This window comes from Ictalurus furcatus, chromosome 21 (assembly GCF_023375685.1).
Source record: "Ictalurus furcatus strain D&B chromosome 21, Billie_1.0, whole genome shotgun sequence".
Classification (NCBI taxonomy): Eukaryota; Metazoa; Chordata; class Actinopteri; order Siluriformes; family Ictaluridae; genus Ictalurus; species Ictalurus furcatus.
In genome coordinates this window covers 11066044-11090854 of record NC_071275.1, presented here as the reverse complement: position 1 = coordinate 11090854, position 24811 = coordinate 11066044, and the positions used below count along the sequence as shown (strand labels likewise).

General features: G+C 37.6%; 1 protein-coding gene across 1 annotated transcript in view; it reads right to left on the bottom strand.

The window, feature by feature from the left end:
• Window positions 1–24324, bottom strand: part of pax7a (paired box 7a) — a 58889-nt gene extending 34565 nt beyond the window's left edge. The window contains exons 1-4 of the mRNA XM_053652907.1: window positions 23911–24324; window positions 22475–22710; window positions 21322–21466; window positions 20848–20976 (exon numbers count right to left, since the gene is read on the bottom strand). Of these exons, the coding sequence (XP_053508882.1) occupies window positions 20848–20976; window positions 21322–21466; window positions 22475–22710; window positions 23911–23995 (595 nt within the window). The 5' untranslated portion in view covers window positions 23996–24324. The remainder of the gene's footprint in view (window positions 1–20847; window positions 20977–21321; window positions 21467–22474; window positions 22711–23910) is intronic.
• Window positions 24325–24811: the final 487 nt, after the last annotated feature.

Here is a 24811-nt window from a genome sequence, read left to right as displayed (position 1 = left end):
GGTATTTTCATCCTTAGATACCACACAATTCTGTACCACAATGACGTTTGCTCAAACTCTCTAGACGTATTAGTTTGTTAGCATTTTTATACAGGGATCTATGTACACTACGTTCTTTTGCATTTATTTTGAAATGAAAAAATAGATACGCAGACAAGATGACGTTTCCATCGTTTCAGCTCTGTTTTCATTAACCTACCCTGAATGATCAGGATGTGCATCAGTGATTGCTAAGTAGACCATAGATCAGTGTTAACGCCCGATGTAATATCGATCACTTTTTAAAAATAGCAAGAAGGCGATGGTAAAGGAGGACAACATTTCGGCTGAAAAGATCAGCAATTTAAGGATATTTTAATCACCCAAACTTCATTTTCTTCTTGTCAATCCGATTTTTGTCATACATTATATGAAAACAGAATTCCAGAGCAAAGTTGCCTTCAGAAATAATGAAATGAAATGTTTCTACAGTTTAAAAAAAAAAACAAACAATATATACAGCAGCAAGGAGTAGTAAATAAAACAAAGTCAATATTTGGTGTGATGCTGGTGTGGAAAAAGTAGTCTCACGTACACGTTCTGCAGGTTTATAAGGAAATGAGCTGTACATTTAACCGAGCATCTTGCAGAACCAGCCATGGTTCTTCTGGAGACTTTGACTGTCGCACTCGCTTCTAATTTTTGCAGAGAAACCCAGCAGGCTTCATTATGTTTTTTGTCTGAAAAGTAAATAGTCTCTTATGTAATACGCTGCTTTCTTTACTGATATACTAACCTTTTTCTGTAACATTTCATTTTGTCCTAGAAAACAAATGTTTGGAAATCTGAAATGTTTTTGTACTGACTCGATAATGTAGAACTCATGAAATAAAAATCTATAACAATGTTTGTACTAAAAAAAATTACAAATATAGAGTGACTAAGACTTTTGCACAGTACTGTATGTAGAGAGTGTAGTGTAGAAGAGCTGACTTGTACCACCAGGCCGACTCCATTCACTCTGAAATGTACCCCAGTGGCATTTTAGTCATATTTGGATCCATGAATATTTGATTTCAAGACTTTGTGTGGTCAAATAAGTAGAAACAATCTGGAATTGAGTCAATGTTTTAGTTTTTTAAAAGTATTTTCATGAAAAAATTAATTCATTTCCTAGTTTTGTGTGTGTCAAAATGAACGAATGTAATGTACAGGCTTTTAACCTTCATTTATTATTCACATTTATACATGATCCTCCATAATTTTAGAAGAATAGTCAAAATATTTACATGTACTCAATGATTTAAAAAAAAAAAAAAAAAAGACCATGTATGCAGTCTAATGGTGTTCTCGGGCTTTGAGAAGTTCATATACACACCCAGGACTGAAGGTCAACAGCCGCCTCCCTGACAAAGAGCAAAGGATTATGGTAATGAAACAGACGCCAGGGCTGATAGAGCAGAGAGAGAGAGAGAGAGAGAGACAGAGAGAGAGACAGAGAGAGAGACAGAGAGAGAGGCATGATACGAACCCCATATCTATACCAGTGAGATCCTCTGATTGTGATGATGGGTTTTATCATGGGGTAGAAGGCAGTGATGGCCTCCTATGGATTATGGGCAAAAACTATGAGGATGTCATAAGAGACATTTCATTTTTAATCTGGATTCACACTGTTTTTTAGTCCACAGTTATAAATCTGTTGCATAGCAAGGGACATTGGGGGACATTTGATAGTTCTTGTTTATTTACCAATGTGATAAAATGTCAGCTAATTAACACCTCCAATAAAAATAAAATCCCGGCGGATGATGAGGTCAATGCACAAACACTTCTCCCTGTTTTAAAACAATAAGGTACATCCCGATTAATCCCCCCACATAATGACTCCGCTGTAATTCCATTTGAAGGTTGTGGGGATATTGATAAACGGCAGCTCACTTATCAAGCAATTAAAGTCTAATTATATTGCATTCAGTCAGTGCTACAGCCAGGATGGTGTTTTCCTCCAGGGCCTAATGCGATCTTTAACTAAATATTGACATGAGGCGAAATTTAATTTGGCATGAATCAGGTGCGAAACAGATGTTCGGGCGAGTTTTAGATTCACGCTTCATTCTAAAGCAACTCCTCACGGAGCAATAAGAGGTAGAGAGAGATAAACTTGTGCCAAAGACAAAGAACTGTTTTACTGAATTGAATATTCTTGTTAATTAAGAGCAGGCTTCTCCTGCGGGATCATTTAGACTGCTAATGGTCCATGAATCATTTCAACAGAATCTATTCTGAGATTAAGGAATCATTTAAAATTAATGAGTGCATGAGAAAATAAATCTTAGGTATGAAACAGGTTTGTATTTATGTTTGTATCGCAATTGTGTGTGTATGTGTGTGTGTGTGTGTATGTATATATATATATATACACACACACACACACACCCCACAGCAATGTATTATACCATTCTATACTATGCTATACTGTAGTATACTATACTACACCACTCTACAATACGCTACACTATACTATACTTGAGTATATAACTTTGTAGCAATAACCTTTTGATATTAGGAGGAATATCAAAATATATACTGTACTGTACTGTACTATAACATACTATACTATACTATAATAAAGTATGACTATACTCTAAATATTCCCTTTTGATATCAGAAGGGATTTCAAAATGAATACTACACTACACTATACTACACTATAATATACTATACTACATTACACTAGACTGTACTATATCTGGTAACTGTAATCCTTTATAGTTCTGTTATAAATGCGTTATACTACACCACACTACGCTACACTATACTATACTCCAATATACTATATTACACCACACTACATTACACTACACTACACTATACTATACTACAATATACCATACTATACTACACCACACTACACTACACTATAATACACTATACTCTACAAAATATTACAGTATACTACACCACGCTACACCAAATGGTAAATGGTGCACTTATATAGCGCTTTTATCCAAAGCGCTTTACACTGTGTCTCATTCACCAATTCACACACACTCACACACCAATGGTAGCAGAGATGCCATGCAAGGCGCTAACTTGCCATCAGGAGCAACTTGGGGTTCAGTGTCTTGCCCAAAGACACTTCGGTATGTGCAGTCATGTGGGCCGGGAATCGAACCGCCAACCGTACGATTAGTGGACAACCTGCTCTACCACCTGAACCACAACCGCCCTACTACACACTACATTATACTATACTACACTACAATATACTACACTATACTACACTATACTATACTACACCACACTACACTACACTATACTATACAACACTATACTACACCACTCTATACTATATTACACTTTACTATACTATACTACACCGCACTACACTACACCACACTACACTACACTATACTACACCACACTACACCACACTACACTACACTATACTACACCACACTACACTACACTATACTACACTATACTACACCACACTACACTACACTATACTACACCACACTACACTATACTACACCACACTACACTACACTATACTACGCCACACTACACTACACTATACTGCACTATACTACACCACACTACACTACACTATACTACACCACACTACACTACACTATACTATACTACACTATACTACACCACACTATACTACACCACACTACACCACACTACACTATACTACACTATACTATACTACGCTATACTACACCACATTACACTACACTATACTATACTACACTATAATGGCGTATATAAGGATATTAGGAGGAAAGTAAAAAACTAGGGGGAAAAAGCATGAAGAGGACTAAAGGACTAAAAAACCACCATTGCACTCTTTAAATCAATTTCCCCATTTAAACCTGGATATTCAGTAACCTTCCATTTAAAACTCCAAACTCTTCCTTTCTTTGACAGTGTCTTTACTTTCATCTAACTAAGATGCCTTTAAAACGATAAACCACACCAGCATCTTTGTTCCTAATGACAAGCACAGTAAACTTCTATTTCAGGAACATTTGCCAAAAAACTTTCTTGGTCACTCCGAGCTTCTCCACATAATGACTAAAACAATATGAGGTCCGTTAAGCTAGTCCAGTGTGGTAGCAGAGCTCATGTTCAAACCCCTGCACATGGGATATCCATCACCTGTCTCCAAACTCCTCCTCTGACCTCGCAGTTGCCTTTTTATTCCTCTTCTCTCACTCCTTCTCTCTCGCCCCGTCTCTCGAGGGGCCTTTTTCAGTGGCAGTCCTGACTAAATGTGAGGTAATAGAGCCTTGATCAACTCCACCTCACAGCTGGACACTTCATAAAAAGACATTCCAGCAGTGAGGTTCATGTCCACAGACGAAGGCATGCGCCGGGGATAAACGTGCGGATCAGGAAAATGGTCTAACCTTTTCTCAGAGGTTATGTATGCTTAAAAATATTACATGTTAAACTGTTTGGGTCTAATTACACAGCAAATTATCCAGGAAAGAACCATGGCAGCATTTCATTCGGACTGAAACAGATACATAGGACTGATTCTTGTTCAAATTTAACCAAAATAAGGAGCTTAAACCTTCCAAATGAGGCAGTATTTAGCTTGAGTTAACAAAAAAAAGACAATATTTGTGTCTATTATGTAAAGCATAAAACACACCTCCAGTAACCTGAAGATGTCAGAGTTACAGCTTTACCTCTAGGTGTTACAAAGTGCTGACACCGGAGACTCCTTCCATAAATGAACATCTCCTAAACAAAATCTGTTTAAATGGAGTGTCCGCCTTTTCAGTAATTACTTCAGTACTCCAGTCATTTTCTAGCATACCCAATTTCTAGCATGCGAGCAGATGCAAGGGAAGTGACTGCAGGAGCAAAAACTTTACCCCCACACCACTGAATAGAGCACGATAACGCGAAGATCAACCTTAATCTCATATTGCATCAGGCAGCAGAAATAAATCTAATTGCAGAATTGAGTTTAATACAATTTAACAGTGTCCAAGCTCAAAAAGGAGTGTTAAAGATCGCTATTTAGGGGAAAAAAAGAGACAATTGAATAGGACACTGGAGGTAGAAGTGCAGATTTCACCATCACCCAAAATCCTGTGAATTAGTCAGGGATAAATGATGATGAAAGGCTTCCATGACATGGTGAGAGGGCGGTAGAGGCGGCTCGAGCCTCGTCTGCGATGCCTGCCTTTGAATCAGCATTAGCTCGACATTACGGCAAGATTCCATGGAGCCTTATTTTAATACCGTAACCAATGGCCTCGGTATCAGCTGTAGCTACCTCGCAAACTACCCAAGACAGAGGGACAAAAAAACAGACGGGGCTTTTTTTTTTTTTTTTGCAGTGAGGCATTAGCTCATAATGGCTCATTTTGAAAAGCGCATTAGTTCCAGGATAATTACAAACAGGTCCTCACACATGCTATTTTTCAGGGACTTGACATGAAGCAGCGGATGACACCAGTTGAGTGTAAATGACAACCACCACCACCTCCCTCCCACCTAAATAATCACAAGACCAAAATAACAGTGCAGAATTAATCTTTTCCTATCTTTATTTGTTTGGTTTACATGTTTATTTCGTGCCTGCCATTGTGTGACTTCTTGTTGCAATCATGCTTTTTGTCAGTCACAGAAGAACGCCTTCATTGCACAAACAGTTCCCAAAACGAGACGTCTGATCTGATTTGCTATCTCTGACGTCCATCTGCCTCTCTCACATATCTCTCTGGCTCGCAGCCTGAATATAAACACAAGTCTCTCGCAGATAAAGCTCAGATACTGGTGTGCCCATGGAAGAAGAAGAAGAAGATGAAGATGAAGAAGGAGAAGATGAAGAAGGAGGAGGTGGAGGACTTGAGGGGAATTTGTTGTGAGATCAAAAATCTGACAAGGAAAGAATTAGCATTTTTTTTAAAAGCAAGATTGTGCCCAGATTCTTTTTTCCACTGCTATTAAAGTGTTTAAAGGGACAAACATGGTTAAGCCTAAAGACATGACGGAATACTGCCTCTACTGAAAGAAAAATTACTCAAATTTGTAAATATGGCTGTACAGAAAGAAAGAAAGAAAAAAGAAAGAAAGAAAGGACACTAGCCTAACTTTTTCCTCCAGCCAAACACTACATCAGATTTGTAAAGGTGTAAATATGCGTTGACTGTGAGCTTCTCTGTATTGGCCGACTTTTTATCCCGACACAACTCCCACTGAGGTTTGTTCATTCATCCATTCAGTAGCTTTTCTGTGGCTCTGAGTTGACCAGATGCTTACAAACACTGAATCAAAGGGCTACTCCTGTGTTCCTTTACTCTATTGATTCAGAAGGAGTTATCCACACTGCCCTTAAACAAGGAGAAACAGAGAAAACATTAAGTCAAAAGTACTATTTGGATGGGATTAGTTGTCCAGAATAATGCTGGAGGGATGTAGTGCATAGGAATTATGATCAATTTGCACAGGCTAAAAGATCTCTATATAAATAACAGAGATGGGTGTGTCTTTACAATGCATATCTTTAATGCTAACTGATTCTAAGCACTTGTTGTAGATCATTAGTAGGTCGCATGACCAAAACATGGATGTAGGCTGCACCTGTATTAGGAACATTTATCTCATTTACATTTATCTCATCTATGATACTTTCATGCAAAGTGTTTTACAACTGAGACAGGTTAAGGGTCTTCTTCAAAGATACAACAGTGACAGGTATTGGGATCAGTGGCGGGGATTGGGATCAGTGGCGGGTATTGAGATCAGTGGAGGGGATCGGGAACAGCGGCAGGGATTGGGGGAAGTGGCAGGGATTGGGATCAGTGGCAGGGATTGTGTTCAGAACTCACAACCTTGTGATAATACCTAAGGCATAATTCCTTAACCACTGTGACTCCACCGTCCCTGGGACTCAATAACTTACCTAAAACCAACACTTCTCTGACACGTCCTTTTAAAAGTCATCTATATTTTAATGTTCTGTGTTTAAAACTTGGTTTTGGTAAGAAACAACAGAAGAGTGAGCACTTCCTGGAGTGTCACTATACTGAAAATATGTGAGAAAACTCTTTTCCAGCAGGATATAACAAAATCTACACCAGCATGTTAATTCAAACTAAAAGATGACTTTTTAAAGAACGTGTCAGAGAAGTGTCGGTTATTTCTACAAATTATTTTGTAGGAGGTAAAATATGGAATATTTCCAGAAAAATGAATGACATGAAGGATTAAAACAGGACTAAAAGATACACTGGAGATACGCCGGTATTAATTACATTACCTCACATACACTAGTAAAAAAATAAACCCGTCCAAATAGGGCTTAAGTTTATAGTTCTCTCTTCAGGACAGCTGCCTCAAGCTATCAAGTGAGCCTCATTGTCAAAACCATTCTCACTCTCATCTATCAGCATTATTGAATTAACGACATCCTTGCACTCAAAACATTGAGATAAAACTCTCATCCATTAGAAATGACAAAAGTGCCAAGTGTGAAAGGTGAAGAAAAAAAGTAAAAAGGGGAGGGAAGGATTCTATAATATTTGGCTCCCACAACAAACAATTAGACCGTCTTTTTTTCTTTAATAGAGGTAGAAAAGAAGAGGTTTTAAAGGGAGAGAGAGAGAGAGAGAGAGAGAGAGAGAGAGGAAGAGAGAGTGATATACACAGAGAGAGAGAGAGAGAGAGAGAGAGAATGCGGGTGAGAGAAATGGCAGAGGCGCTGCTCTTTTATGGTTCCTGTCATGTGTGTAAAGACGCTGAGCGGTCGGAGGAGAGCGGGCCCGGGGCCTCTCGGCTCCTTTAGCCCCGCATAGACGCCGCACACCAGGGGGCCATTACAGCCTGAATAGGGCCCTGACAAGGCTGTGCAGCTTGGTGGGGTATCGATAAACGCTGACATATTGACTCCCTGTGCCCAAGCTCCAGGGGACAGGCATGCCTGAATATAAAGCGTGAAGGGCTTGAAGGGTGAGATTATCCCTCCACACCATGAGCACCACCAGCACCACCACCACCACCTTTTTGGAAGTTTTGAAAGTTTAGGGTTTTTATCCATAAAATTGTTTTTAATGTGCAAATGAATGTTTGTAAAGGTTCTTCTGAAATGACCATCCACATAGTGAGAAATCCCAAAAGAATCACAATCGTACAGTATCGAACAGTCTAAGATGACAGTTCCTTGCATCACCTAGGATAATAAACTATATGTTTCTCCCGGCGGTGGTCGTCTTTGGGGTCAGCCACCCTAACATTCACACTATACGCACTAGAAATTGCCATCCTAATGAAAAGTATTTCATTTCCTGATATTGGTTCCCAGCTAATTAAGGGCATGGCCACAGCAATCAAATTAAGAAGGACAACAAAGGTGAGAAAGAAGAGTCGAAAAGGTTGTGCAGGCACTCAAATGGGAAATCCAAATCTTGTGGCATCAAAAAATTCTATAGGAAGGCATTATTAGAGGCAACATGCCACCTGAAAACTTGTCTGATTTCTAACACTCAAGAAAAAATTTGAGGAGATTTGAAAAGTAGATTCAAAAATCTTGTGTAATAATATGTACAGGGCATTCTTTAATATTCACTATCACAACAACATATTCACAAGCAAACAAATACACAGTAAACATTTAAGATTTAGTCTGAAGACTCGTTCTGTTTTCAAAGATATTGCCAATTAAGATAATCCGTAGCATCAGATGAAGACATAAAAAGGTCAAATCAAACACAAATACAGTAAGAGAGACATCAAGACAAATACAAATATCAGTAAAAATGGGAAAGTAACAGTAATAATAAAAGTTTGCATGAGTCTAATTTACTTCATAGTGTTTGTTTTCTTATTATTGGCTTTTAAAAATATATATATTTCTGTTAGTTTGCATTCTCCCTCATTTCTTTGTGAAGCATCTGATAACACTCTCAATGGCTGTCAAAGAGAGACGGAGCGACAAACGATGCATAAATAAGCTCATTATTCATAAACAGGACACAAGCCTGTTTTGTTCTATGTGAAGTTACAGGACTTGCACAAGCAGCTTTGACCTCTTCAACACCTTTTAGCCTCCTTCTGCATGTTTTTTCATGTATTTGGTGTAAAACATCTCTGATTTGCAACACTCGAAGAGCATATTTATCATCCTGGTGGGTGTGCGGCTGAAAGAATGGCCAGACGTTAAATGAAAATAATGAAGATTCCACTTGTGGAGGGGATCAGAAGCATAAAATGGGCGATGTTATGGCCCTAAGTAGCATGCGCTAATGGTGATTTTAAAGCAGCCGAGCATGATGTGAATGACTCTAATTCATCAGTGTTCAGACTACATGCACGGCTCCAAACTTAATTAGTGTTGCCCATTATGTGGGGCAGTTTTTCTCCATTGTAATGAAATTAGAGGGGAAATTCCTGTTGTCTTTTCCACTGCGCCTCGGTGGTAAACAAGCGGCTCGCAAATAATCCGGTACACTGTGCCCATCCGCTCCAGCTGTCAAAACTGGCAGGCAGTGAAAATCTGAGCTGACAAAAAGTTTAAAATCATTTACAGGACAATGTTACAGGAGACTTTGTTGAGGATCGTAATACGAGCCAACCATGCAGGGGGTCTAATCTCCGAAAAAGCACAACAAGGAGAAGGGAAGAGGGTCAAGCGGATCGGTTTGACATTTTTAACCCCTTCCAAAGACTGCTACAGCTTAAACATCTTGCATGGTTATAGCGAGCAAGAAATGGTTATTTATTACCATTTTAAACCAGGAATTTAAAGCTAGATATATTAATGTATTAATGTATTTAACACGGCAGACATTTTTATCTAAAGCAAATTACAACATGAAGCTGTAAAAATGATATAAAAATGTCCACCAACTGAACACAAACAAATGCAACATAAAAACACACACGCAGAGAGAGAGAGAGAGAGAGAGAGAGAGAGAGAGAGAGAGAGAACTAATCACAAAAATGTAAGAAAGACTTTACAATCTGATCTAAAATCAACAATCCCAGAAAGCAAGAAAGGGACATTTAGACTAATGAGAGTGTTATGAAGGTGTATGTTATAGCAAGGAGTTGGACTTAAAAATCAACAGAAATAAACAAATAGAAATAAATAATGATTGAAAATGTAAAATGTAAATGTAAATGAAAATCCTCCATTTGTAGGCAGACTTTTAGTGAAGGTTTACACTATTTTTGTAATTTATAATTTTTTTTTTGTATTTTCCCTTTTTAACTAGAATAATTTTCTTAATTTGTTTGGAGAGGATGAATATAGATGTCATGCAGTATGTCCTGCTGAAATAATGAAAATGTTTATTAGCATTAGAACCATTTTTTTTAACTGTTTACAATTTTTGTAAAACTGCAGTTTTCTTGCCTGCTGAAAATTCATCTAAAATGAAACAGTATATTTTTCAGCGTAACCTTTCAAGCTTTTTCAAACCTTTAAAATGCTTTTAAAATTAAAGGAGCAAATCTGTGCAACAGGACACACAATTATACACCACAAATAAAATGCAATTTTAAAGAAAAAATAGACGCATTCACATAAGACACTAGGTTTACTAGTAAAAGCCCAGCTCATTATAAGCGTTTATTTTCTAGAATTGCTAAAGGTGCGTCCTTTAATAAACCTATACTGAAAATTTGTCATTTTATCACACTTTCCTGAAACTGGAAAACATATATCATGAGAAGATGGTGATTTATGTGCTTTATATGTCTATATAGTGGCCTGAGATGTATTTTTTAGTGACCGAAGCTAAGAAACTCATTGCATTTGTTCATGACACACTGCATTGCTTCAGCAGTTATTTGTGTTTTACAGTGCCATAAATAATGAAACAAGGCTTTTATGAGAGATGATAAGGTACTTTCTAAGTCATCCTTCATTAGAGTGATATGTCAAACAACAGAAATGATACTACTATTGAAGCAGAATAAAAATAAATAATAAAAAAAACACATGCCTTTGTGGCTTAATGAGGATGAAAGTAATTAGAATAGAGAAGAAAGCAATACCATTCACACCCAAAAGGCAACAAATATAGAATAACACCACAATCAAAACACTCCACAGGAAATGAGCTTCACACAAAACCCCTGAAACAAGGGGCCCTTCTCTTTCTGTTTGCTTTCTGAGAGGTATTTCAAGTGTGTGACAAGAAATCAGCTCTAAAAGGTCCAATTTAATCGGAATTGCCTCCACTCTAAGAGCAAAATACAGCCTGGAGTCAAAACCCCTTTGGGAATTTATTTCCGACACCGAGGGCCCTCGTCCTTCCGAAGGCATGGTCAAGAATTACCAGACGGAGATGGATTGGAGGGGAAATGGCCTTTAGAGACGTCATTTTGTCTCGTCACGTCAAACACCTAGTTGAAAGTGACAAACGTCTTTTCCTTTCCCCAGTCTCCTATCTCCTGTTCAGGAAAAAGGTTTGTCTAATGAAAGTGAAAACGTGCGATCCTGAAGCCATATCGACCAAACAGGAGCCCGATTCTGTCCATTCCCAGAGTTTTTAAAGAGCTCATTACAGTACATCACACGGCCCATGTCGAGCCAAGCTCACGATAAACAGATCTTTAGCTGAATGCTGAAGTGAACTGAGCCTAAATTGGATTGCCGATACAGATACCTCGAGGAGAGGCGGCTTGTGATATTAAAGAAGAAAGCGACAATCGAGAAGAAAGCCTGGGGACTTGAGACGAGAGCCATCAGAGCTCCGGTTCTTTAACTGAAGCGTTATTGATCTTTTCATCATCTGGGACTTTTAACTTGTTTGTTTAGAGGAGCTTTAACCCTGCTAATAGCTGTCTCTGCGCGTAATCTCCCTCACTTTGGGTCGTCCCGCCACACATTCCCAACCCCTTTCTAAACCTTTGTGTGTGTGTGTGTGTGTGTGTGTGTGTGTGATGGGGTTCTGCTCTGCAGGACGATTGTGTTGCTAATGTGGACACCTGCCAGATTGGGGAGGGATAAAACCACCACATCACATCATCACATCACAGGACTCTCAAACACAATTAAGTTTGGGGAAGATGGGGTCACAAATCAGAGAGAGAGAGAGAGAGAGAGAGAGAGAGAGAGAGAGAGAGAGAGAGAGAGAACAGGTAAGGAGACAGACAGATAGACAGTCATGTCTGTCTATAAATGCAGAGATGTGTGTATTCCATGTAAACATATAATTTTTGTACCAGTCTACCTGCACTATTTGTTTTGCCAACAATGTGAGCACATTCATGCAAATAAACTGAACTGAGAGAGAGAGAGACAGAGAGAGAGAGAGAGACAGAGAGAGAAAGAGAGAGAGAGAGAGAGAGACAGAGAGAGAGAGAGAGAGAGAGAGAGACTAGACAAATTCTAGACAAATCTAGAAATTGCCCCCAAATATTTCTATGATATAATGTTTAGCTACACTTTTTATGTGACTATTTTCATTTTGTTTCTGTTTTAACAGAGTTAACATGATTGTAAAGCCGTGACCTCCAGTGAAAATGAAAATAAATAAATAAATAAATGAACAGAAATACCAAAAGCACAAGTAAACCCCGCATCCATCAACACTACACCTATCAAACTTGATCAGAGTGGACTGTCTGGATTGGTGTGAAAGTGCAGATTTATATAAATAACACTGATACACACTGCACTCGTCTCTCTCTCTTGCTCTCTCTCTCTCTGTCTTCTTTCACTCTCTCTCTTTAACGTGTTGCTGTCCAGCCCGATCGTGTCAGTTTGAAGCCTCCATTCAGAAGTATTCATGCATCTGCCTTTGTGCCACAATGGCCTCTAGTTTATAAACTGTCTGCTCACTGGGCCTCGGGCTTCAGTCCTCATTGTCTTCCTCGCCTTAATAAACTTTTTGAAGGAGTTCATCAACTCCTCTGAATAGTGCACCGAGTCTGAAGACACAAAGTAACAGAGGGCTCCATTTTTCCTTCCCCCCTCCTTCCTTCTTTCTTACTTTCTTTCTTTCTCTCTCTCTTTTCCCTTTTTTTTTTTTGCAGGAGCAGTTTGTCGGACAATGCGGAGAGGAGCCTGTCAGACTTCAGAGAGGTCTCAGAACCGACACAAGAACAAAAAGAGGCAGCATTCAATTACAGAACAAAATGCTTTTCATTAAAAAAAGGGAAGAAGACAATTGAATTTTCTCTCCATTCAAGCAGCATGGAGGATGATTCAGTGATTCGAGCTCTCCTCGATATCTTATTCACGGAATAAAAAGAAACACACAAAGTCTAAGAAAGTAGAATGCAAATAATAAAACGCACACACACACACACACACACACACACACACACACACACACACACACACAAGCAGAGGCGTCCTTAATATTCAGAGTAGTGCATGATAGAAAAGTAGACTCAATATGCAGAACACTTATATATACAAGACTATTAGAAGAAAGCATCTCCATTTCTTTCTTTCTTTCTTTCTTTCTTTTTTGTAATTAAGATTCCAGTAGGAACCATTTTTAAGTTGTATATATTTCATAGCAATATAAGTGAAATTAATTTAATTAGTTATTTATACTTTTGAATAAGTCCCTGGAACCTTTGGAGGCTAATTAAATTGGGTATAAAAAAAGAGAAAAGTGAACAATAGGGATATTTATTTATTTATTTATAAAAAGATGTTTTAAAAAAATCTAACCATCAGAATGATTTAAAGTGATTCCAGAAATTCTGTTGAAACAGAACCTTACAGAACCCTAGTTTCAATAATATTCGAATCAGAACCATGATTAGATTTAAAAAAAAAAAAAAAAGTAAAATGCATTTAAAAAAACAACAACAACAACAACAACATATTTTTAGTTTATTTTATTACTGTCTCTGACACTCTTTAAGAGGCAGTATAAATTTTAGAGCTGCAGTAATTTTTTAATGCTGGCTATAAGCCATTAATCCGCTGTTACACCTTTAAAATGTGTGAAAACTTTAAGGTCTTAAAGGCACTTCCACCCTATAATTAATTTCATACCCAATTAGTTTAGGATGGCCACATGCTGGCCACAGATCACCACTACCTGCCTCTCTCTCTCTCTCTCTCTCTCTCTCTCTCTCTAGCCATAAAGTCAACACACCTCCTAACACCCTTCTTGCTGCTGAGCACTAATGTGTGTAAATGCCATAAGCACTTCAATCCGCCCACTAACGCACTAACGCACTCTGTAGCAGGCTTTATGTCAACTTATTACGGCTCAGATCGCCTCTGTAGTAAGCTTTCCCAGCGTTTTCACAGCAGGTTTAAGAAATCCTATGAAAATAATAAGCGATATTTACAAAAAGGTCACAGGAACGTCATACGTAAATAACCACATGGGTCACACGTGGTCTTTAGTCACGTCACGTATTTTTTTCACGTGCATGCGTTTTAATTTTTCCCACATTTCACCAAATTTCCAAAATCATTTCTTACGATTATTTTTATTTTCACGAGTTATTAGTATTTCACGTGTACGGCATGTCGATTTTTCACGTGAGCACATTTTTGTCAAGTGTTTACTTCAGTCCACATCTGCATTTTCCAGACAGGACATGGTGAAATGCACGTTTACATTTTTTTCAAATGTCATTATTATTATTATTATTATTATTATTATTATTATTAGCTATTATTACACATATGTCAACAACAACAACAACAACAACAATAATAATAGAAGGAATTTATACTACAGCTTTTCACAAGACAGACAGACAGACAGACAGACAGATAGATAGATAGATAGATAGATAGATAGATAGATAGATAGATAGATAGATAGATAGACTAATATTTGGATGAAACGAGTATCACGATTTCAAATGAGTAAATTCATATTATGAGGCGTTATTAAAGCTACACGGAGGGTCGGAAATTAGCGGTTGTGTTGGTTTTCTTCTGATTTTGCCTACTCTTGTTAAAAATATCAATTGTCACGTGAGACCGAGTCTCTGAAATTGATAACGAAATTCGTTCCGCTCATTCTAAAAGCTTTAAAACCTAGTAAAGCCTATATAATTTCTATAAACATTGTTCTCATGTGACAACCATCACCAAAATCTCCAGACATTAAAAAATATCTTAAAGGTTTGAACGTAGGCCTACACTTATAAACACTGTAAGTGAACTCAGTATTGTCCATCGTGTTGAATGTGATGCGTTTTAATTGCCAAATACATACATACATCCCTACATACACCTAATACAAATAAAGTTTTTTTTTTTAATTCTCTAGTTAAATCTAGGATACTCATCCTATGCTGTTTTATGTATATCAGAGGAAAATTCATATTGGATTCATATTCATAGCAGATCTCAAACAGATGATAGAGCCCCAATCTGCGCATGTCAAAATCAATTGTACACACTGATCCTCCAGAACCATTAACACACTCTGAAGCCGCTAAACACACCGCCTAACACTCTAACCTCTCAGAAGGAAATTAAATTGACACTCACTGTCATAAACGTCTAATAAAAACTCATCTAGATGTCCGACAGGCCGATAGACAGCACGGACTCCGAATATATCATTAAACCCTATAAAAACTCGGAGAAATGTTATATTCCTGCTCATCTTCACAGATACAGAAAATAGATCAGATTGAAAAAGCCACTGTTGTCCTGCCATAGCTTTCATTGCGTTTCTGTCACCACGAAAGGCTCTGATGAGCAAAAGGATAAAAAAAAACTTTATAAACATCTCAATGTGCTATCACTGCCCAAAACATAAAAACTGTCAAATGCTCCTCAAAATCTCCCATCAGAAGACGGAAACACGAATACTGATGAAAGTTTAACTGCGTTAAAGGATAACAATATTGTGACAATTGTCTTTATTATGAATAATAACTGGATTTGAACTCTATTCCATTACACATGCGTTTTCATATAAGCGTAATGGCTCTGCTGGTCACTTGGTATTGGTTCGGGAAAATTTAATTGGTTCCAGGAATTACAGGCGTCTTTATAAGCGGATTTAAATCGGGTTAAATGCGGAGAGGAACCGTTTCCCTCCCGCCCTGTTGAGCAACAATGGCTCGAGTGTACTTTTATTGTGGTGGGAGATCTGCTCAATTTATTAAGCCATCCTGTGAAATGGTGAAAATAGCATTTCGAGAGTCTAAATATACCTCAAATGGCTGAAATGCGCATTGCTCATGCGCACTGGTGTTCATATCCATATCCAAATATGGAAAGCTAATGAAAAATAAAACAACGACGAATAATAATAATAATAATAATAATAATAATAATAATAATAATAATAATAATAATAATAACGATTTTTATATTATTATTATTATTATTATTATTATTATTATTATTATTGTCCTCTAGGCTATATGAGTTGAAGAAATGCATGCGATGTAAATTCCATGATGAGATGAGTGTTGAAAGGGTGAAAGGGTGAAAGGGGAGGTTAATCCGAGTTTAATGCAGTGAATGCAGAGCTAGGGTCCAGGCTGTGATGCTCGGTGTTATCTCTGCCCAACATTTGGGTTTCCCTCAATTTCATCTGCGCGAAAAGTGCGCATGGTGTGACTCTTCACGCGCCCGAGGAAAAAATGTTATTAATAGCTAAATATCTTCGCCATACTTTCGCTAAATCTCTCTCTCTCTCTCTCTCTCTCTCTCTCTCTCTCTCTCTCTCTCTCTCACACACACACACACACACACACACACACACCCTATTCCAGATGGGTTTGTTTGAAGTTTCCTTGCTCATTCACCTATTCACCAGGAACCGGACTCACTCACGTGCGCACATGGGGAGATTGAATGTTTTATATATATATATATATATATATATATATATATATATATATATATATATATATATATATATATATATATGTATATATGTATATATGTATGTATATGTATTAACCTTTTGTTAATTTAACAATTAACCTGTGCAATATTTATTTGATGGACATGTTTGCATTTGATGAACTCTTTGCAATAAATAAATAAATGTTGGCATATTGACAACAAAAAGGTCAACAACAAGTGAAGTTTTCATTTTAGGGTTGAGTCAACCCTGTAAATATTAATTGTACACTTTTATTAGAAAAGGGTATTCAAGGTTACACTCCCTAGTCCTTTGACCTGGAAGTATAGGTACAGTAAGATATACATAAAATATTTAAGCTACATTATTGCACCGTGATTCGGCCACCTTTCAGATAAAGCTTTAAAGGTAAACTACATGCACCTTGCTAGGTGACAAAAGATCTACTTCCTGACGGTAATACCAGCAACAAGGAACAGAACACTTTACTGCCCTTTTTAAGTGTTCATTCAGAATTGCATGTTTTTCTTCTACGCCTCCTGTATGTCAATATTATACCAATATTCAATGCAAATGTTACACATGAGGTGTTAACCCCAAGAGAGTTACTGTAATTATATCCTTTACGAGTTAATTTTACACTTCAAGTGTTAATTCTACATTTCGACGCAGCCTGTCTCCTTATACGAATCTCAACAGGACACTAATATTTAATGCAAATATTACATTTTAGGTGTTAATTCAACCCTGGTAGAGTTAATTCTACACAGCACGGGTTAATTCAACACAGGGCAACACTGACGTGATGTGATTGTCCTTTATTATGCTTAAAACGCGACCCGGGTGATTTTCTCCTGGCGCTCCATGACAGTGATATCTGATTATTCAGACATTCTTTTGTCTCCTTTTCTTTTTGTGTCCGGAATATCCTCGGGTGCCAGGGATCTATCTTTAATTGAATATGCACAGTGAAAGCGAGCCTGCTGCCCGACAGCCCCAGCAGGACTATCTGTGCTCTGGCCGCGCGTTATTATCCCCTCAGAGCGCCGCTAAATCCCGCCTGGCCTCTGTTTGATTAGATTGAGGACCTCAGGTAATCCTCCGGTTTGCTGAAGTGTCCATGGCCTCTCTGTCTCTCTGTGACGCGTCTTTATACTGGTGCGACTGGTGCAGATGGTTCCCGATAAATGGACGCACGGATACGTCGCATTTATTCACTTATGATGATGATTTTTTTCCCTTTCTCGCGTCTGACAGACAAAAGGAGGACCAGGTGAGCTGTCAGAGAGAGCTGCGCGCCGAGTCATAACACATTAGAGGGTAATTAAGCTCGCTAGGTTGAGGCCAAACTCTCCAAATTGCTCTAAATTTGTGTGTTGTGTTTGCGTAACGAGGATGTCAGGTGAAGCCCAAAATGAAGCTGAAATTAGGTGCATGTCTTTTTTTTTTTTTTAAAACAAAAACAAAAACAAAACAAAACAAAACAAAACAAACAAACAAACAAACAAACAAAAAAAACCCAAAGAGGGTCCAGACAGTTTATGTTAAACCACTGCGATACGGAGTTAATTCAGCACTTAGGACGTTGTTGTATAGGGCGTTATGACGCGTCATTACAGTGCAGCTCATAGGATAGTATGTATTAGATTTTAATGCATGCACACTTATTCTTATTTATTGGGATACCATGAGGATACAAACTTTTGCATGTAAAGCATCAAGGGCCTCTGACCACTTGCGGTATAAAAATATGAAATGTTTACTAATAGTTTATTTTGAAATAAATAAATAAATAAAATAAATAAATATCGCATCAGAAAAATACACTAAAACCTCATGAATTGACGTTCCAGGCAAATCCGCGGTGAGCCGTTTTAGAGATGAAAGTGAACATAAATAAAGAGTTCAGATTAATCAGGCTTTAAAAAATATTCAACACTAGGTTTGTGCTCGAAACCTGAGCGCGTGCAATATGATGGAGGATAAAATGCGCCTCGTATAGGACTAGCAAATAAACCCGGCGGCTATTACAGCTCACACACACACACACACACACACACACACACACACACAAATAAGCATTAACGTTATTCTAAGTACTAAGGTTCTTTTGAGGAACTGAACGGCGCGACACGATGCTATTAAGGCAGATTAGTGAGAATCATTAAACACACACACACACACACACACACACACACACACACACACACACACACACACACACACACACACACACACACACAGCTTAAAGCTGTAACACAGGCATGCTGCTACTTCCTATCAATCAGCGCAACACACGTTTTTAAATAAAAATAAATAACCAGATTGTAAAGAATTAATAAGCAAAACGGACCAACATGCTCCCAAAACAACATTCCGATTCATTCCGACTAAATGATCTGTCGTGTAAAAACTTCAGGACAGTTCCTACATAACATTCCTATTATCTACATACTGAAATATCTAGCAGCAGCCTAGAATAACAATATTTCCAAAACACAGGCCTACTCTGATTATTATCCATTGATATGTTTTCAGTAAGCAGACTATAATAAATAACTAATACAAATGAAAGCATAAAAAGAGAAACAATTCAAACATTTTAAAGGCACACTGCGTTAGGCTATGTCATAAAAAAGAGATCTCCAGCGGTCTCATTATCCAAAGGCGCGCGCACCCACCATTCCTTATTCACATTTCACCCATTTTTAATGTCTAAAGTCTACACAAAGCTTTTCTTGTGTTAAAGTACTATCATATGCGCTGAATAGTCATATGCACATATGACATCTATTGTGTTACAAGAGAATTCCACTGCTCAGTTCAGCTGTTACGCAAGAAATCAATCATACTAAAAACGTAATAGAAATTATTATTAAAGGAAATGTACATTAGAATTATTCATAAACATTATACATCTTTGTTTATAATATATATTTGTGCATTTGTTTCAGTTCTCAAAATTGTAATAATTGCAAAGCAACCTTGGGTTTGAGATTATTATTATTATTATTATTATTATTATTATTATTATTACTACTACTACTACTACTATTACTACTACTACTAATAATAATAATAATATAGATTCAGTTATTATTCATTATTTTCAGTTATTAGAATTATTACAATTACAAAATAAACACTGTCATTATAACATTACTAGATGCCTACAATGCTATTATATATAATATATATGTATATAATAATATTAACATACACGATACAATACAATTGCATTAAATGCAAATAATGCAATAAATAACATTTGCATTTAATATAAATCCAATACACGCTGTAATGGACGTTAAAATTCTTCTTCTTCTTCTTCTTCTTCTTCTTCTTCTTATTATTATTATTATTATTGTTCTTAATGCTAATAATATTAAATTATTACATAATTTATAATAACATTACTACTGCATATGACTTCTAAATTAAGAACCGCAATCATTATTAATTTTTAGTCGTTATTACTGTTAAAACTATTACAATAAAATAAAAAAACGTTGTTTATATATAATTTTATTTATAATATGATTAGCTGTTATTATAGCTACCACTGTCAGAATAAATTAATTATTATTATTATTATTATTATTATTATTATTATTATTATTATTATAGCTTAATTACATGGTGTGTTTAAAATGACAGACCCACTCCCGTGTGAGCTAAAGTGACGGCGTTGCTGAGAGATTATTGGTCAGCTGTCAGCTGTCGAGGCTGGTGGTTAAACTGAGCGAGTGATGAGCTCCACAAATGAATTGACGGCGCTAAATACCTTCCGTCAGGGCTCCCATAAATAATTGAGTGAAGGACTGGGTGGCTAACAGCATGGCTAATTTCCTGTGTGCCGAGGACGAGCGCGATTTCCCCCTGACTGCCGAGAACAGAGCACTCATACCTCCACATTATCATCATCATCATCATCATCATCATCATCATCAATCTCTCTTCCCAAAAAAAGCAGCGGGACAATGATAGGGGCAATTATATATCCGTTAATCAGAGCACGTGCACTCATTAATAATCATCATCATCATCATCATCATCATCATCATAAAACACTAACCTCTGTCTCCCAAAATGCCATCGATGCTGTGCTTCGTTTTCTTCTCTCCATCTTCCTCCTTCTTATCGCAATCATCATCATCATCTTTCTTTCCAAAACGTGCTCTCAAAACCCGGCTAATGGAGCTCACTGGGATAAAAAAAAAGGGAAAAAGAAAAAACAGAAAAAACCCATAATATATAAAGAACTTTACAATTAAAAAAAATATATTTACATAAATTTAAAAAATCAATTACATATCACACGTGGTTAATACGTCATCACGTGAGAAAACATATGATGGTGCATTTCACACGTGTGACATCGTGTGAATATTATATTTTATATTTTATATATATATTATATTTTTTTAAGCGAATATTCGCATGTGCAGGAGAGAGAGAGGGAGAGAGAGAGAGAGAGAGAGAGAGAGAGAGAGAGAGAGAGAGAGAGAGAGAGAGCATTAGGTGTCATTAGGAAGAAAAGTGTGCTTACCAGATGAGGCCTCACCTGAAGGAACCGTGCTTCTGTCACACACTCCGTCCTTCAACAGTTTGTCGCGGATCTCCCAGCTGAACATGCCCGGGTTTTCACGCTTGTATTCCTCAATCCTTTTCTCCACGTCGGGCGTTGCCACCTGCTTTAGTGTCGAACGGCGATTTTGCACAAAAGGCATGAAAAAAATAGAGTATTTTAATTCCATAGTTCAATAATGTGCCATAAATAAAACAATGATGTTTATGTGCTTTGTCAAACAACCTATTCTGATTTAAAGCGGTGTGGATATTATGTCAATAATGAGTTACTTTCCATAACTTCGCTATTTATATTGTATAATCTTCTATCTTCTATCTTATTATTCGACTCAAAGAAAAAATATCTAACTAACCTTTCCGACTTTCCAATATTAATATACACTCTCAGAAATAGGAATAATAAGGTATCAACCTGTACCTTTCCTTGCGACTTCTCTTCTGTACCTTTAGTCGCTACATATCTTTAGACCTTTAAAAATAATTTATGGTGCGCATTTGGAACTTGGAAAAAGCTTGGAAGCTAATTAAAGGTACAACACAAGCAGCAACCCACACTAAATGTACTAAAGTTCATGGTACCACACCAGAAACATGGAAAAGTAGCCTAAAGTAGTACCTTTAGACCTGTTTCTGAGAGTGTATGCCACATTAAGGATTAATACTACTATTACTGCTACTACTACTACTACTACTACTACTACTAATAATAATAATAATAATAATATCTAACTTACATTTCCGAATTTAATTTAATAGGAAATATTTAGTAAATATGTGCAAATCATTAGCTAGGTTTAGAAAAAAAAGGGTACTACACTGTACTACGCTTGTCGCAGTCTTGGTGGGAATCTTTATATCTTTAAATATAACTTTCAGCGTAAAACTTTAAAGTTAAATTCATGTATCATAATTATTTTAAAGGTATAGAGATACATACTAAAGGTACCAAAGATGTAACCTTGAAGGTAAGATAGTAAGCGACAAATGTGAGTGTGCGCCTTGAATAGGTCGAAAACATCTTGTGTCAGTAACAATTTGCAAAAATAAAAGTTGAACGAGTTTTCTTTGACGGCCCATGTTTAGGATTTTGACTATTTACCGTTTTAACTTACCCTGGGTTTACTCCCCCCTATGGCTCCGGGCCGGATCGAACCCGTCTCCTGGTAGCGGCACAGGATTTTGGAGACGCAGCCGTGGGAAACGCGCAGCTGTCGGGAGATGACGCAGGGCCGGATGCCGTGGTGCGCCATCTCCACGATCTTGTGTCGGATGTGGTTCGGTAAAGGCCTCCCGTTGATGAACACGCCGCCGAGCTGGTTCACTCGACCCTGGCCCAGCGGGGTGGACACTGCCTCGTGACAAAATACAAAATCAGACACGTCGCAAGTTATCAAGAAGTTATAAAAACCCACAAGCACATAAAGTCAATCGCAATGTTTTTTTGTTTTTTTTGTGGTGGCTTTGTCTATGGAAATGCACGTGAATGAATCATTTCAAAATGCATGACAAGTATTTTTTAAAAAGTAATTTCTGTTGTATTACCACCCCCACCCCTTCCACACCAGACACATGCCAGACACACTCCATCTATTTGTCCTGTAACATGCATCATTTGAGGCAGCAGAACACTTGAGCGCCGCATTTCGCATTCAAGAGGCACTAAAAGGCGCGTGCACTTTACACCTTGATTATTCCTAGTCATGCAGTACAAATATTGGCGTGATCCTTTGAGCCGTCTCTTAGCTGTGTGTTTTTACTTCCATTTGCCGCAGCCGACTACTTCACTAAATCCCGAAGCTCGAGTGCAGACGCGAGGTTCGTGAGTTTGAACATTTTTCATCAAACGGCCCTTAAGCACGAACTCCGTCTCATCACACTCCCATTTAGTGCTGTAGCTCTGCATGCAAGTGTAACTTTTTATGCGTGTGTGTGCTTGTGTGTGTGTGTGTGTGTGTGCTTGGATATATGCAGCTTCGACATACTGCTAGTTTTTTTAATGTAAAAAAAATAAATAATAAACCATTTTCCCGCAATTATATTAACTATAAATAAACATTTTGCGCAATACTCTTGCTCTGTTGCATATTGATCATTAGTGTATATGTACCTATTTATTTATCAAAAATGTATGCACTTTCCTAGAACTAAAATAAAAAAAATTAAATTATATATTACATTATATTTTATTACAGAATCACAGCTTTTTACCAAATCTACTCATATAGGCTACAAATACAGTTGTCTGGAGTAAGTTGGCGCAAAAACTTCCTTCGGGATCAATAAAGTTTTATCTGAAATTTTGATACATAGCCCAAGTGATGCTACAACAACAAGCTATAATATTTAATGAAGTATTGTCCAAGATGATCACTTTTGAGCTTACATTTCTTAGCATTCTTCTTTCCCAGAGCTTTCCGTTTAAAAAAGAATACTACCTGCTCTAGGAAATACAGTGTGCGTGAAATAGTGTTTTATGAAAAACACTATTTTATAAGCAATTTTTGTAAAAAAAATGAAATAAAATAAAATAAAATCAGAAAAGCTGTACCTTCAAGGGGAAATCCAGTGCGGGGGTAGTTCTGGCCCGGTGCTGGCCGAACCATTCGAGGAACCGTTCCTGGTAAAGTAGCCATTACAGCTACTCTAAAAATATTTAATAGTCCCTAGTGATGTTAAAAGAGATAAGTCCAGTCTCGCTTTAGTCAGAGGAAACTACAACTACAGCAGATCCAGTGTTTTAAAAAGCCATGCACGAAAAAATAGATTCCAGAAACACTGAAGTAAATAACAGTCTCAGAAAAAAGTCACACACACACACACACACATACACACACGCACTAGTGCGTTCAGGCGCGCTTTGGATAAAAAACAACAACAACTAAAGAGTGCAGTGTGTTTTACACAAAGTATGCAGAGAGTAAAAAAACTGAATGAAGGTAGATGATGTTTAGATGTTTGCCTCGACTCAGTCAGAGGTCTGCTGGTTTTGCTAACCTCCCTGGAGTAGCTGAAGTGGCCCAACTTTGGAGCATGGCGGTGGGAGGCAGGGATGGAGGGAGGGTTGGGAGGGTTGGGCGGGCGAGCGGGCAGGCGCGCAGCGATAGGTTCTCTGGCCTTTCTTTTAATTCCGTTTGAAAAGAGGAGGAGAAGCCTCGGAGCTGGCTACCAATGAGAGGAAACAGGAAAAAGACGCGTACGCACATAGAGTCTGCTTCACTACCATCCTCCTCCTCCTCCTCCTCCTCCATTATAAGGCCAAACCAAGTTTTCATTCATCTCTGATTTGAGATGTATGCTAAACGTTCCCTCTAATCATACGAACACACACACACACACACACACACACACACCACATGGTCTCCTCTGCATGCAAACTATTTCCTTCCTGACCCTGTCAGTAGTTGACGTTAGCATCAGTTACATTCAGTCCAGTCACCTGAGTAACTGTC